This window comes from Molossus molossus, unplaced genomic scaffold, assembly GCF_014108415.1.
Source record: "Molossus molossus isolate mMolMol1 unplaced genomic scaffold, mMolMol1.p scaffold_m16_p_10, whole genome shotgun sequence".
In the NCBI taxonomy this organism is placed as follows: Eukaryota; Metazoa; Chordata; class Mammalia; order Chiroptera; family Molossidae; genus Molossus; species Molossus molossus.
Window position 1 is genome coordinate 50,422,372 of NW_023425345.1, and position 14,192 is coordinate 50,436,563.

The 14,192-nt window shown below is 45.1% G+C and overlaps 1 protein-coding gene across 2 annotated transcripts; it reads left to right on the forward strand.

Annotated features, from left to right (window-relative positions):
- The first annotated feature begins 209 nt into the window (after nucleotides 1-209).
- Nucleotides 210-3,640, forward strand: PRPH (peripherin). 2 transcript variants are annotated; one of them, XM_036251925.1, is made up of 9 exons: nucleotides 210-781; nucleotides 1,121-1,181; nucleotides 1,367-1,462; nucleotides 1,860-2,027; nucleotides 2,117-2,242; nucleotides 2,329-2,549; nucleotides 2,639-2,688; nucleotides 2,929-3,008; nucleotides 3,264-3,640. In XM_036251925.1, exons 1-9 carry the CDS (start codon nucleotides 240-242, stop codon nucleotides 3,327-3,329), a joined length of 1,410 nt encoding a protein of 469 aa, XP_036107818.1. In that variant the 5' UTR covers nucleotides 210-239; the 3' UTR covers nucleotides 3,330-3,640. The 2 variants fall into 2 exon arrangements, with proteins under 2 accessions (XP_036107818.1, XP_036107817.1); XM_036251924.1 differs by having other exon boundaries at nucleotides 231-781; nucleotides 3,261-3,619.
- The last annotated feature ends 10,552 nt before the right edge of the window (nucleotides 3,641-14,192 follow it).

A 14,192-nucleotide genomic window follows, 5' to 3' on the forward strand; every position in this document is an offset into this window, starting at 1 on the left:
TCCCACCAGCAACAGGGGGAACCAAGTAGGCAGGGCGCCAGCAACCAGGGAGGGAGGGTGCGGCGCTCCTGCTACTCCGCAGGGGTGGGGCATCCCCCTCCCCACTTAGCCGCACTGTCAGGCCAGTGGGAGGAGCTGCCCATGCCCCCGCTGAGCCCGCAGGACTATAAAGCCGCCTTGCAGCCGTCTGCGGCTCTGTGACCAGCTCTGCTAGCGGTGACTGCCCATCCTTGGCCACCATGAGCCACCCGTCGGGCCTCCGGGCCAACATCAGTTCTACCTCCTACCGCCGCACCTTCGGGCCGCCGCCTTCACTGTCCCCCGGGGCCTTCTCCTACTCGTCCAGCTCTCGTTTCTCTGGCAGCCGCCTACTGGGCTCGGCCTCCTCCAGCTCCTCGGTGCGTCTGGGCAGCTTCCGCGGCCCCCGGGCTGGCGCGGGCGCCCTCCTGCGCCTGCCCTCGGAGCGCCTCGACTTCTCCATGGCGGAGGCCCTCAACCAGGAGTTTCTGGCCACGCGCAGCAACGAGAAGCAGGAGCTGCAGGAGCTCAACGACCGCTTCGCCAACTTCATTGAAAAGGTGCGCTTTCTGGAGCAGCAGAATGCGGCCTTGCGCGGGGAGCTGAGCCAGGCCCGGGGCCAGGAGCCGGCGCGCGCAGACCAGCTGTGCCAGCAGGAGCTGCGCGAGCTGCGCAGGGAGCTAGAGCTGCTGGGCCGCGAGCGCGACCGGGTGCAGGTGGAGCGCGACGGGCTGGCGGAGGACCTGGCGGCGCTTAAGCAGAGGTCAGGGGGCAGGGCCGGGCGTCCACCGTCGAGGCGGCTGCTCCTCGCTCCGCTTCCCTCCCCACTAGCCACTCGAGGGAGTTACTTTCCGCCTCAACTTGAAAGGGCGTGTGCAGGCAGCATCCGTGCCCTCCCTCAACCACTTTGCTAAGTCTCTAGGGAGACAAAGTGGCTGTGTCTCTTCGTGTATAAAGGGGCCCCAGCTCGTTAGACAGAAAATGGGGCAGTCCATCAGGCACCCTGAAGACCCTCCTAGGAGTCCTGGGCAGTACCCCAGATCTTGGGGGGCGGAGAGGACGGTAAGCCCACAGCTCAGCCTCTGCTCACTGTTCCCACCAGGCTGGAGGACGAAACACACAAGCGGGAGGACGCTGAGCACAACCTCGTGCTCTTCCGCAAGGTGAGCCCGGGTCTCGCGTGGATTTCCGTCTCTTTCCCCTTACCCCGGGCCTACGTGTCCAGGGTGGCATCTGTAGGTGCAGGGAGGCCATCAGAAGCCTTCGGAGGCTGACAGGGAGGGTCTGGCTCTTTCTCATGCTGAGCAGCCCCTCCTTGCTCTTGAACCCCCATTGCCACCCCATGAAGGACGTGGACGATGCTACCCTCGCCCGCCTGGAGCTAGAGCGCAAGATTGAGTCTCTGATGGATGAAATTGAGTTCCTCAAGAAACTGCATGATGAGGTGAGTGAACCTGGATATCAGGGGAGGCTTCGGAGGTTGGGGGTGGTCTCTTTGCAGCTGGGAGACAAGCTCTGGAGGAGATTGGAGGCTATGGCGGAGAAATAGCTCTGGAGAACCGATGTGAGATTCCTTGGATAGACGCCGCCCGTCAAGCTGTCTACAGGTGGGGTTTGCCTCACGCCCCTGCGCCACCTAGTGGCAACCAGCGGAGATGCACCCTGTAACCTAGCCGCTGGCTCCGGTGGAGCCGGGCTCGGACCGCGCAGTCTTGTGCGCGCTGCACTCCTTGGCGCCCCCTTCCGTTCACTCAAGTGTTTCTGTTCTTTTCTGTGCGCAAACTGTGCGCCCCGGTGGGATGTGCGCGGCGAACTCGACGTTTTGTTGCCCTGGGCGGCAGGAGTTGCGAGACCTGCAGGTGAACATGGAGAACCAGCAGGTGCAGCAGGTCGAAGTGGAAGCGACCGTGAAGCCTGAGCTAACAGCAGCACTAAGGGACATCCGCGCGCAGTACGAGAGCATCGCAGCGAAGAACCTGCAGGAGGCAGAGGAGTGGTACAAGTCCAAGGTATGGTTTGGGGAGGGTCTGGGAGGGTAGGGCTCTTGGACAAGGGTGCATTTCGTCTGCTCACACCTGGGTTGCTCTCCATCCCTCAGTACGCGGACCTGTCAGACGCTGCCAACCGAAACCACGAGGCCCTGCGCCAGGCCAAGCAGGAGATGAATGAGTCCCGACGCCAAATCCAGAGCCTGACGTGCGAGGTGGACGGACTGCGAGGCACGGTGAGTACCAGGCTGCGCCACCGGCTGGGGATGCACAGTGAAGGCTGTTCCCTCTCTGACTCATACTTCCCCCACCCCCACCCCAGAACGAGGCGCTGCTCAGACAGCTGCGGGAGCTGGAGGAGCAGTTTGCCCTGGAGGCGGGCGGGTACCAGGCGGGCAATGCGCGCCTCGAGGAGGAGCTGCGGCAGCTAAAGGAGGAGATGGCGCGGCACCTGCGCGAGTACCAGGAGCTTCTCAATGTCAAGATGGCCCTAGATATAGAGATCGCCACCTACCGGAAACTGCTGGAGGGCGAGGAGAGCCGGTGGGGGCGGGGCTGCCTGAGGGTGGTAGGGCGTGGTCAGAAAAGGGGCGCGGCCTAGGCAGAGTAGCTAACACTTGCCTCGCCCCCAGGATCTCCGTGCCCATCCATTCCTTTGCATCCTTTGGTATAAAGACGACACGTGAGTCTCCCACACCTGTCCTCCAATCTCTTGGTCCTCTGTCCTCTAATGCCCTGATCCGACTCTTGCTATGGCTCTGCTCAGGGATTGGTTCTCTGTGAATTATTGAGTCCGGGTCTGCTCTCGCCCTTCTCCTTAAGCCCTGTCCCACCCCACCTCTCCCCTCACAGATGGTATGAGGGTTTAAAAGGAGATAAATGCCAAGACTCCTCTCTTCCACCCCTCACCTACTTTTTCCAGTGCCTGAGGTGGAACCTCCCCAGGACAGCCACAGCCGGAAGATGGTTCTGATCAAGACCATTGAAACCCGAGATGGGGAGGTGAGATGGGACACTTGAGACCAGGACCCCATCGTTTCCATATTATTTCTGAGTCCTAGCTTGGCTGCAGCTGATCTTAGGGTATTGTGGGTTAGTGGTTCTTGAGGTGGGAGGGAGACAGGGAGATAGAGAAAGTAGATGGATAGATTAGAGCCTCAGCTTGTTATGCCAGAGGTCAGACACAATGCCCCATAGGAGCTCCTAGGATGGTGGTACTGAATGGTTTGTGCCCTTCACATGCCTTGCCCCCAGCAGGTGGTGACAGAGTCCCAGAAGGAGCAGCGCAGTGAGCTGGACAAGTCCTCTACTCACAGCTATTAAACCCATTGGTCCAGAACTCCCTGACCCTGCTCTAGGCCTACTCAAAGCCCACACCCAACACGAGTCCTGAATTAGTCTCCCTCCATCTGCATGTGTAGGGGATGGTACTAGTCACCCCTTCCCTGGCCTGTAGCCAAGCCCTACCCAACTAGCAGTAGCTGGGCTTCTCCCTAACCTGATATATAGATATGACCCATATTTTCCCTTTTCTGATTCCAGTAAGAGGCCAATGATCCCCAAGTCAAATCTACTGCCATGGGCCTGGGTCTGTGTTTAACTTTTGAATCAAATAAAACTGCTGTCAAGAGAAACCTTTCTAGTGAATATGTGTCTGTGAAAGTGGTGGCACCTGAGAGGAGGAGGCTCAGCAGTATTTTCTCTTTATTTCTAGTCATTTCTTTTCTGCATCCCACTATCTTGGCATCTATGACTCCTATCTACCCTTCTGGCTGTTTTCCTAACTCTCTGCCATTTCTTCTCAACTTCTGTTCCCCCTCTGCGGCCCTGAATGTCCAGGTGCATCTGGATGTCCTAGAGGCCCCTCAAATTCAACATTTCCCAAACAGAGCTCATCTCCCTCTCCACCATCTGTAATCATGTTCTGAATTCTCCACCTTGGAAGAAGGCACCATTAGGACTTCTGTTGCCCAAGAACTCAATCCATCTTATACCCCTTTCTTTTCTTCATCTCCCCACCCCAGGCAATTCTGTTAATTTTACTTCTTAACTCATTCAAGTCTGTCTCGTTCTCCCCATCCCCACTACCACCACCCTAGTCCAGGACACCATCATCTCTTATCTGGGTTACACTAGCTGCCTCAGTAGTCCCTTTTCCCTAGCCTGGCCCTGCCACCCATCTAAACCTAATCAACACTTAGCCAGCAAATCAGATTCTGCTGCCACCACCCCGCCCTCTATTTGAAAATGTACACTTCTGCCCTGGCCGGGTAGCTCAACTGGTTAGAGTATCATCCCAATACGCCAAGGTTGTGGGTCCAATCCCCAGTCATGGCACATACTAGAATCAACCAATGAATGCATATATATGTGGAACAACAAATAGATGTCTCTCTCTCTCTCTTTCTCTCTCTCTCTCTCTGTCAAATCAAGAAACAAAAATTGAAAAAGAAAGAAAGGAAATGTTCACTTCCATTCTGTCCTCCAACTCCACTCTATCTTATCCTTGCCTTCAAGTCAAAATCTACTTCTGGATTGTCCTAGCCAGGTAGATCAACTGAGTAGAATCAACCAATGAATGTATAAGAACAAATCAGTGTTTCTCTCTCTCTCTCAAAATCAATAAATAAATTTAAAAAAATTTTCAAATCCACTTCTGGATTTTAAATTATCTTCTTCACTCACTTACAGTGCTGGGTGCAGGAAATAAGCCAAAGTTCCCTCTCAAGAAGCTCACAGTCTTGGGTGTGGGAGATAGACAACTAAACAGACAATTTCAACCTGGTGATGAGTGCTATGACTGGAATAAGGAGGTGGCATTGTGGGGACATGAAGAGGAGCACCTAACCCAGAGTTGGAGTAAGGATGGTTTCCCAAAGGAAGTGCCATCACACAGCACTGAAGAACAAACAGGAGTTATTCAGGTGAATCAGGTAGATGAGTCAGCCAAGAGGTAAGGGAGCAAGTTCAGAAATTAAAAATAGTTCGATAATGCTGGGGTGAAGGATAGAAAGGAAAGAATGGTGTTGAGGTCGGAAAGATTTAAGGGCCGGTCATGGAGGGCCTCATATGCCATATTAAGGCATTCAGAATTTATCCTAAGTAAAAGGGAAAGAAAAGGATTTAATCAGGAGGATAAAGTGTTCAGATCTGCATTAAAAAAAAATCATTCTAGCTATAGTGTTTAGAAATAATTGGAAGGAGACGGAGGTTGTTGCAGTGAAACACGCAAAAGATCATGGTAGGCAAAGAAGTGGATGGATTTGAGAAATGTCCAGGGAGTAGAATCTGAAGAACCTACGAAAAGATTGGCAAGTGAGGGAAAAGGATATAGCAAAGGTGAGCCAAGGTTTTGGCTTGAACAAACAGGCAGATGGTGGACCTTTCACAGGAACAGGAAAGAAACAAGAGGAGGGGGTGCCCGAGACAAAGTCAGTTTAGACTTATTTAGTGTGAAAACAATCAAGAGGAAGGGCTGGCAGGCAGTTGGATTCACAGGTCTGAATTTCAGGTGTGATGGCATATTTTGAGATACTGAATCTATCAGTATCTTTCTACTTTGATGCTTTCTTCTACAAGTAGCATGTAACCCCATTTTAAAAAAGAAAATTAAAAATAAATAAAATAAAAATTTTAAAATAAGAGAGAGAGAGAGAGAGAGAGAGAGAGAGAGAGAGAGAGAGAGAAGAACAAGAAAGTAAAGAAATATCTCATGAGCCCAACCGGTATGGCTCAGTAGTTGAGCATCAGGGCACATGCCCAGGTTGTGAGCCTAATTTTCAGGGGGGCATGCAGGAGGGGGCCATGCAGGAGGGGGCCATGCAGGAGGGGGCCAGTCAATGTTCTGTCTCATCAATGTTTCTATCTCTCTCTCCCTCTCCCTTTCTCTCTCTCTCAAATCAATTAAGAGTGCCCTGGCCGGTTTGGCTCAGCGGTTAGAGCGTCGGCCTGCGGTCCTGAGAGACCCGGTTCGGTTCCCGCTAAGGGCGCGTACCTCGGTTGCGGTTTGTCCCCGGCCCTGGTCGGTTGTGCGGGTGGCAGCCACTCGATGTGTCCCTTTCACATCAATGTTTCTCTCTCTCTCTCTGTTCCTCTCTCTCCTTCCCACTCTACCTGAACAAAAAAATGGAAAAATGTCCTCTGGTGAGGATAAAATAAATAAATAAATAAAATAAAATCAATTAAGAGGAAAAATTTTAAGAAATATCTCATGTAACAACAGCCAGAGGTAGGCAGACTCTGAGGTTGGTTGGTTCAGCAGCTCAGTGATGCCATCAAGGACCCAGGCTCTATCCATGGTTCTGCAGTCAGCCTTCCTCCTTTGAAGGGGAGCTTTGTCCTCGGGGTGGTTCTCCTTATGGTCCCAAGATGGCTGCTGGAAGCTACTGAGTGATGCTTTTCTCTTCACATGCAGTAGAGGAAAAAGATGTAAGTATGAGACATAAGTCCTTTCCTTTAGGCTATCTGGCTAAAGTCATTGGCATGTCCACTCCTTGAGCAATAACAGTTGCCAGGGGAAAGGCACTGATTGGCTTGGACTAATTGTTTGATATGGAATAGATGTTAGGAACCAACCACAGTGACCATTATAAATATTGCTAAGAATCACCACCATCACCCTCCACACACAGGCACAGTCATATCACAGTCTCACTCCATTTTTTATTTTTTTATCCTCACCCAAAGACATTTCTCCATTTTTGTTCAGACTGTGGGAGGGGGAGAGAGACAAAAACAATGTGAAAGGGACACATTGACTTGTCTTTCGCACGACCCTGACGAAGGCTGGGGACTAATCGCAACTGAGGTATCTGCCCTTGACCAGAATCAAACACGCGACTCATTGGTCCGTGGGCCGATGCTCTAACTGTTGACCCAAACCGGCCAGGGTAATTTTTTTGTTTAATTGAATTTATTGGGGTAGCTTCTGGAAAGAAGCCAAGTGGCTGACTATGGCGACAGCCGCGGAGCAGTGGGTCCTGGTGGAGATTGTGCAGGTGCTCTGTGAGGCTCTTGTCACCATGTTATCTTGGAAGGAATTCTAATAATCTGGATAATCAGACTTCTTTTCTCTAAAACCTACGAATTGCAAGAACGATCTGATCTTACAATCAAGGAAAAACAATAATTGATTGAAGACTGGCAAACAGAACCTCTTGTTCCTCCTCTTTCAAAAGACCACCCTGCTCTCAACTACAACATTGTTTCAGGGTCTGTTGCAAGTTTCCTTCATAACAAGATATTAACAGTATGCTTACACTACTACTACTAAATTGATTACCAGTGAAAACACATAGGAAACTTCAGCTCACTTATCCTACCTCTCTTCTTGCTTCCAGTGTCTGATCTCTTTGTTGTTGTTTTTTAACTTATCTTTATTGTTGAATATATTACAGATGTTTCTCCTTTTTCTCCTATTGACCCCCTCCTCCCCACTCCCACCTTCCTCCTGCCTTTCCCCAGACTGTTGTCTGTGTCCGTTGGTTGTGCACGTGTGCATATAACTTCTTTGGTTTCTTTCTTTCTTTCTTTCTTTCTTTCTTTCTTTCTTTCTTTCTTTCTTTCTTTCTTTCTTTCTTTCTTTTTAAACATACAAAGGTATCAGTTTCATCAACTGTATTTTTTTTATTTTATTAATTTATTTTTGTTACAGATGCTTCTCCTTTTCCTCCATAGACACCCTCCACCCCATCCCTGCCCACCCCGTCCCCAGCTATGTTGTCCATGTCCATTGGTTATGCGTGCATGCATATAAGTTCTGTGGTTTATCTCCCCCCGCACCTCCTCTTCTGGGGATTGTCAGTCTGTACCCTTTGTCCACGTCTCTGGGACTACCCTGTTCCTCAGACTGTTATGTTCATTATATTCCAAAAATAAGTGAGATTATGTGATATTTGTCTTTCTCTGCTTGGCTTGTTTTGTTTAGGATAATACTTTCCAGGTCCGTCCATGTCATCTCAAAAGATAAGAGATCTTTTTTTCTTACAGCTGCGTAGTACTCCATTGTGTATATGTACCACTGCTTTTTTATCCATTCGTCTACTGATGGACACTTGGGCTGTTTCCAGATCTTAGCTATTGTAAATAGTGCTGCTACGAACATGGGGGTACATATATTCTTTCTGATTGGTGTTTCAGGCTTCTTAGGGTATATTTCTAGAAGTGAGATCACTGGGTCAAATGGCAATTCAATTTTTAATTTTTTGAAGTAACACCATATTGTTTTCCACAGTGGCTGCACCAGACTGCATTCCCACCAGCAATTGTACTAGAGTCTCCTTTTCTCCACACCCTCGCCAACACTTGTTGTTTGATGATTTGTTGATGGCAGCCATTCTGACAGGTGTGAAGTGATACCTCATTGTTGTTTTAATTTGCATCTCTCTGATGATTAGTGATGTTGAGCATTTCTTTATATGTCTCTTGGCCATTTGTATGTCCTGTTTGGAAAGGTATCTATTTAGCTCCTCTGCCCATTTTTTAATTGGGTTATTTGTTTTCCTTTTATTGAGTTGTATAAACACTCTATATATTTTGGAGATTAACCCTTTATCTGATGTATCATTGGCAATTATGCTTTCCCATACAGTGGGTTGTCTTTCCATTTTGATGGTTGTTTCTTTTGCTGTGCAGAAGCTTTTGAGTTTGATGTAGTCCCACGTGTTCATTTTTTTCTTTGTTTCTGTTGCCTTAGGTGATGTAGCAGTGAAAATTCTGCTGCGTATGATGTCTGGAATTTTGTTACCTACATTTTCTTCTAGAATTGTTATGGATTCACAAGTCATATTTAAGTCTTTTATCCATTTTGAGTTTATTCTCATGTATGGTGTAAGTTGATGGTCTAGTTTCATTTTTTTGCATGTAGCTGTCCAATTTTCCCAACACCATTTAAAAAAATTTTTTTTCTTTATTGATTTTAGAGAGAGAAGAAGTGAGAGGGAAAGAGAGAGATAGAACATCGATGAGAGAGAACATCAATTGGCCGCCTCCTGCATGCTCTGCACTGGGGATTGGGCCTACTACCTGAGCATGTGTCCTGACTGGGAATCAAACCAGCAACCTCTTGGTGCACGGGTCAATACTCAACCACTTAGCTACACTGGCCAGACCAACACCATTTATTAAAGAGGCTGTCCTTACTCCATTGTATGCTCTTACCACCTTTGTCGAATATTAATTGAGCATAAAGTTTGGGGTCAATTTCTGGGTTCCCTATTCTATTCCATTGATCTACATGCCTGTCCTTGTGCCAGTACCAGGCTGTTTTGATTACAGCAGCTTTACAGTATAACCTGATATCCAGTATTGTGATCTCACCTACTTTGTCCTTCTTTTTCAAGATTGCTGTGGCTATTTGGGATCTTTTTTGGTTCCATTTGTACTTTTGAAGTATTTGTTCTAGTTCTGGGAAATATGTCATTGGTATTTTGAGGAGGATTGCATTGAATCTATAGATTGCTTTGGGTAATATAGACATTTTAATGATGTTAATGCTTCTAATTCATGAACAAAGTATGTGCTTCCACTTTTTATATCTACCTCTATTTCTTTTTTCGATGTCCTGTAGTTTTCTGCAAATAGGTTCTTTACTTCTTTGTTTAAGTTTATTCCTAGGTATCTTAATTTTTTGCTGCAATGGTAAATGGGATTGTTTTTTTAGTTTCTCTTTCTGTGAGTTCATCATTGGTGTATAAGAATACTGTCGATTTCCTGATGTTAATTTTGTATCCTGCTACTTTGCCAAATTCATTTATTAAGTCTAGTAGATTTTTGATGGAGTCTTTAGGGTTTTCTATGTGTAATATCATGTTGGCTGCGAATAATGACAGTTTCACTTTCTCCTTTCCAATTTGGATCCCTTTTATTTTTTCTTCATGTCTGATTGCTGTGGCTAAGACTTCTAGTACTATTATAAATAAGACTGGTTAAAGTAGGGATCCCTGTCTTGTTCTTGTTCTTAAGGAAAATGCTTTTAGTTTTTGCCCATTGAGTATGATGTTGGCTATAGGTCTTTCATATATGGCCTTTATTATGTCATATAATAGATATGATATGATCCCTCTATTCCCACATTGCTGAGTGTTTTATCAGAAATGGGTGCTGGATTTTGTCAAATGCTTTTTCAGTGTTTATTGATATGATCATATGTTTTTTATTTTTCATTTTGTTTATGTGGTGTATCACATTTCTCGATTTGCGAATATTGTACCAGCCTTGCATCCCTGGGATAGATCCCACTTGGTCATGGTGAATAATTTTTTTAATGTATTGCTGGATCCGGTTTGCTAGTATTTTGTTAAGGATTTTGGCATCTGTGTTCATCAGGGATATTGGCCTGTAGTTTTCTTTCTTTGTAGTGTCTTTATCTGGTTTTGACATTAGAATTATGCTGGCCTTGTAAAACGAGTTGGGAAGTCTTCCTTCTTCTTGAATTTTTTGGAATAGTTTGAGGAAAATGGGTGTTAATTCTTCTTTGAATGGTCGGTAAAACTCCCCCATGAAGCCTTCCGGGCCTGGGCTGACTTTCTTTCTTTCTTTCTTTCTTTCTTTCTTTCTTTCTTTCTTTCTTTCTTTCTTTCTTCCTTCCTTCCTTCCTTCCTTCCTTCCTTCCTTCCTTCCTTCCTTCCTTCCTTCCTTCCTTCCTTCCTTCCTTCCTCACCTGAGGACATGTTTCCATTTTTGTTCAGATAGAGTGGGAGGGAGAGCGAGGAAGTGAGAGAGAAAGAGAAACATCAACATGAAAGGGACACATCGAATGGCTGCCTCCTGCACAACAAATTGCCACCGAGGTATGTGCCCTTAGCAGGAACTGAACCTGGAACTCTCTGGACTGCGGGCTGACGCTCTAACCGCTGAACCAAACCGGCCAGGGCGGGCCTGGGCTTTTGTTTACTGGGAGAGTCTTGATTACATTTTCAATTTCCTTTGCTGTTATTGGTCTGTTCAAGTTCTCTATCTCTTCCCGGTTCAGTTTTGGGAGACTATGTATTTCTAGAAATTTGTCCCTTTTGCTTAGATTGTCTAATTTGTTGCTGTATAATTGTTCATGATATTTGTTCACAATCCTTTGTATTTCTGTGGTGTCAGTTATTATTTCTCCTCTTTCATTTCTGATTTTGTGTATTTGGGTTCTCTCTCTTTGTTTCTTGGTGAGTCTAGTCAAGGGTCCATCAATCGTGTTTATCTTTTCAAAAAACCAGCTCTTTGCCCTGGCTGGTTTTGCTCAGTGGTTAGAGCATTGGCCTGTGGTCTGGAGAGACCTGGGTTCGGTTCCCACTAAGGGCATGTACCTCGGTTGCAGTTTGTCCCCAGCCCTGGTTGGGTCGTGTGGGTGGCAGCCACGTGATGTGTCCCTTTCACGTCAATGTTTTTCTGTCTGTCTCTCTCTCTCCCTCCCACTCTATCTGAACAAAAAAAAAAAAAGGAAAAATGTCCTCGGGTGAGGATAAAAATATATATATATATTAAAAAACAAATAAACAAACAAAAAAAAACAGCTCTTTGTTTCATTGATCCTTTGCATTGTTTTTTTTGTTTTTTGTTTTTTTTGGTCTCCATGTTGTTTATTTCTGCTCTGATCTTTACTATTTCCTTCCTTCTACTTGCTCTGGGGTTTTCTTTTTGTTTGCTTTCTAGTTCTTTAAGTTGTGAGGTTAGATAGTCAATTAGAAAATTTTTTGTTTCTAGAGGTGGGCCTAGAGTGCTGTGAACTTCCCTCTCAGAACTGCTTTTGCTGCATCCCATAGATTTTGTGTTGTTGTGTGTTCATTTTCATTGGTTTCCAGGAAGTTTTAAATTTCTTCCTTGATCTCCATGATAACCCATTCATTGTTTGATAACATGCTATTTAGCCTCCATGTCTTCAAATGTCTTTGTATGTTCTTGTTGCAACTGATTTCTAGTTTCATGCCATTGTGATCTGAGAAGATGCTCGATATGATTTCAATCTTCTTGAACTTGTAGAGACAGTTTGTGCCCTAACATGTGGTCTATGAGAATGTTTCATGTGCACTTGAGAAGAATGTGAATTCTGCAGTTTTGGTGTGTAATTCTCTGTAGATATCTATTAAATCCATTTGATGAGTGCTTCATTTAGAGTCTCTGTTTCCTTGTTAATTTTTTGTCTAGATCTATTGCTACCCCAGCGCTGTCAGCGGGGTGTTGAAATCCCCTGCTGTGATTGTATTGTTGTCAATTTCTCCTTTGAAGTCCTCCAGAAGATTTTTAATATATTTTGGTGCTGCTGTATTGGGTACATATATGTTCACCAAGGTTATATCTTCCTGTTGGATAGATCCTTTCAATATTATGTGGTGGCCTTCTTTGTCTTTAGTTGTGGCCTTCGTTTTAAAATCTATTTGATCAGATATGAATATTGCTACCCCAGTTTTTTTTTTCTTTCTTTCTTTCCTTTTGCTTGGTAGATTTTATTCCATCCCTTCACTTTCAACCTATGTGAGTTTTTGTTGTGAGGTGGGTCTCTTGTAGACAACATATATATGGATCGTGGTTTCTTATCCAATCAGCTACTCTGTGTCTTTTTATCAGAGTATTCAATCCATTTACATTTAAGGTGATTATTGATATGTACTTGTTTATTGCCATTTTTGTTTAGTGTGGTTATATTTTCCTTCCTATTTCTTCTATTAATTACAGCTGTCCTAACATTTCTTGTAGTGCTGGTTTGGTGCTAATACATTCCCTTAGCCTTTTTTTTTTTTTTTTTTTTTTTTGTCTGGGAAGCTTTTTATTTCACCTTGTAATTTAAATGATAGCCTTGCTGGGTAGAGTAGTCTTGGAGTCAGATCCTTGTTTTTCATGACATTCATTACTTCATGCCATTCCCTTCTGGCCTGTAGTGTTTCTGTTGAGAAGTCAGCTGATAACCTATCCTCATAAGGTTCCTATGTAGGTACCTGTTGCTTATCTCTTGCTACCTTTAGGATTCTTTTTTTGTCTTTAATTTTTGGCATTGTAATTACTATGTGTCTTTGTGTGTGCCTGTTGGGTTCTTCTTACTTGGGGCTCTCTGTGCTTCTTGAACTTGAATGCCTTCTTTCTTCACCAAGTTAGGGAAGTTTTCTGTTACTATTTCTTCAAATATATTCTCTAACCCTTGCTCATTCTTCTTCAGGGACTGCTATGATGCGAATGTTATTATGTTTCCAGTTGTCCCACAGTTCTCTTAAGCTGTCTTCCTGTTTTTCAATTGTTTTTTTCTTTTGGTTTTCTGATTGATTGATTTTCTTCTGCCCTGTCTTCTAATTCACTGCTCCAGTCCTCAGCTTCCTCTACTCTGCTGGTTAGTCCTTCCAATGTGTTCTTTATTTCTGCTATGTCATTCTTCATTCCCACTTGTTTGGTTTTCTGCTGCAGTCCAGCTGCTGCAGGATCCATGGAGTCCCAAAGGTGGTAAGGTGTCGGTGCTGGGAGACAGATGACTACATGACTCAGAGGAAGTGTGACACTGTTCCAATTTATTGCAAATTTCTATATGCTTATATACTTTCTTTTTTGGCATACATTTAATATTTGAAGTTAAAGAAGTAGGGAGTTACATTCCAAAGTACCAGGATGTTAGTTTTATTTTATCAGAATTAATTTATACCTTTTTGTGTTTATAGATACAAAGAAGGGAGTAGAGTAACCTGTAAGGTGAGACAGAGTTTTCTATCGGCCCTTTGTCTGAGATTAATAGTTGACCTTTATTTAAAATCTAGTTCTGGGTTTTTAGTTCAGCTAGTTTTTGATTTACCTCCCTAACTAACTCAGGACAACATTTCTCATAATACCTATTCAATTGCAATGATTGAGATTTCTTCTGTTCCTATGTGAGTAAACATCAAGGGGGACCTTGGCATGCCAATCGTTCCATGAAGGCAAGCTTGCATAAGGCACATGTAGTCCATCTTTGCTAACTATTCTTATTCTATCTTCATTATATGCTCCTGTAAAGGGCAAGGGAGGGTCAGAAATCCTTTGTATACTTCTAGCCCCTCTAGGTGCGTACCATAGTTTCCCTTTTATCCAATAAGCTATATAAGAAAATCCTTGAACAGTGGGTTGATACAATTTTCTTTTATTCTCTTGAAATACTCTTTCTATCTGAGGAGGGGGCACAGGAGTATAAGGTGCCTCCATTAGTTCTACCTGTCATAATTCATCTATGAATTGTTTATTAGGGAC

What these genes read in the sequence shown, in the direction of transcription:
- PRPH (XM_036251924.1), top strand. Translation starts at nt 240, where the DNA reads ATGAGCCACCCGTCGGGCCTCCGGGCCAACATCAGTTCTACCTCCTAC. An exon ending in ACCTCGTGCTCTTCCGCAAG is followed by an intron (nt 1,182 to 1,366) that starts GTGAGCCCGGGT and finishes CACCCCATGAAG; the next exon opens with GACGTGGACGATGCTACCCT. An exon ending in TTGAAACCCGAGATGGGGAG is followed by an intron (nt 3,009 to 3,260) that starts GTGAGATGGGAC and finishes CCTTGCCCCCAG; the next exon opens with CAGGTGGTGACAGAGTCCCA.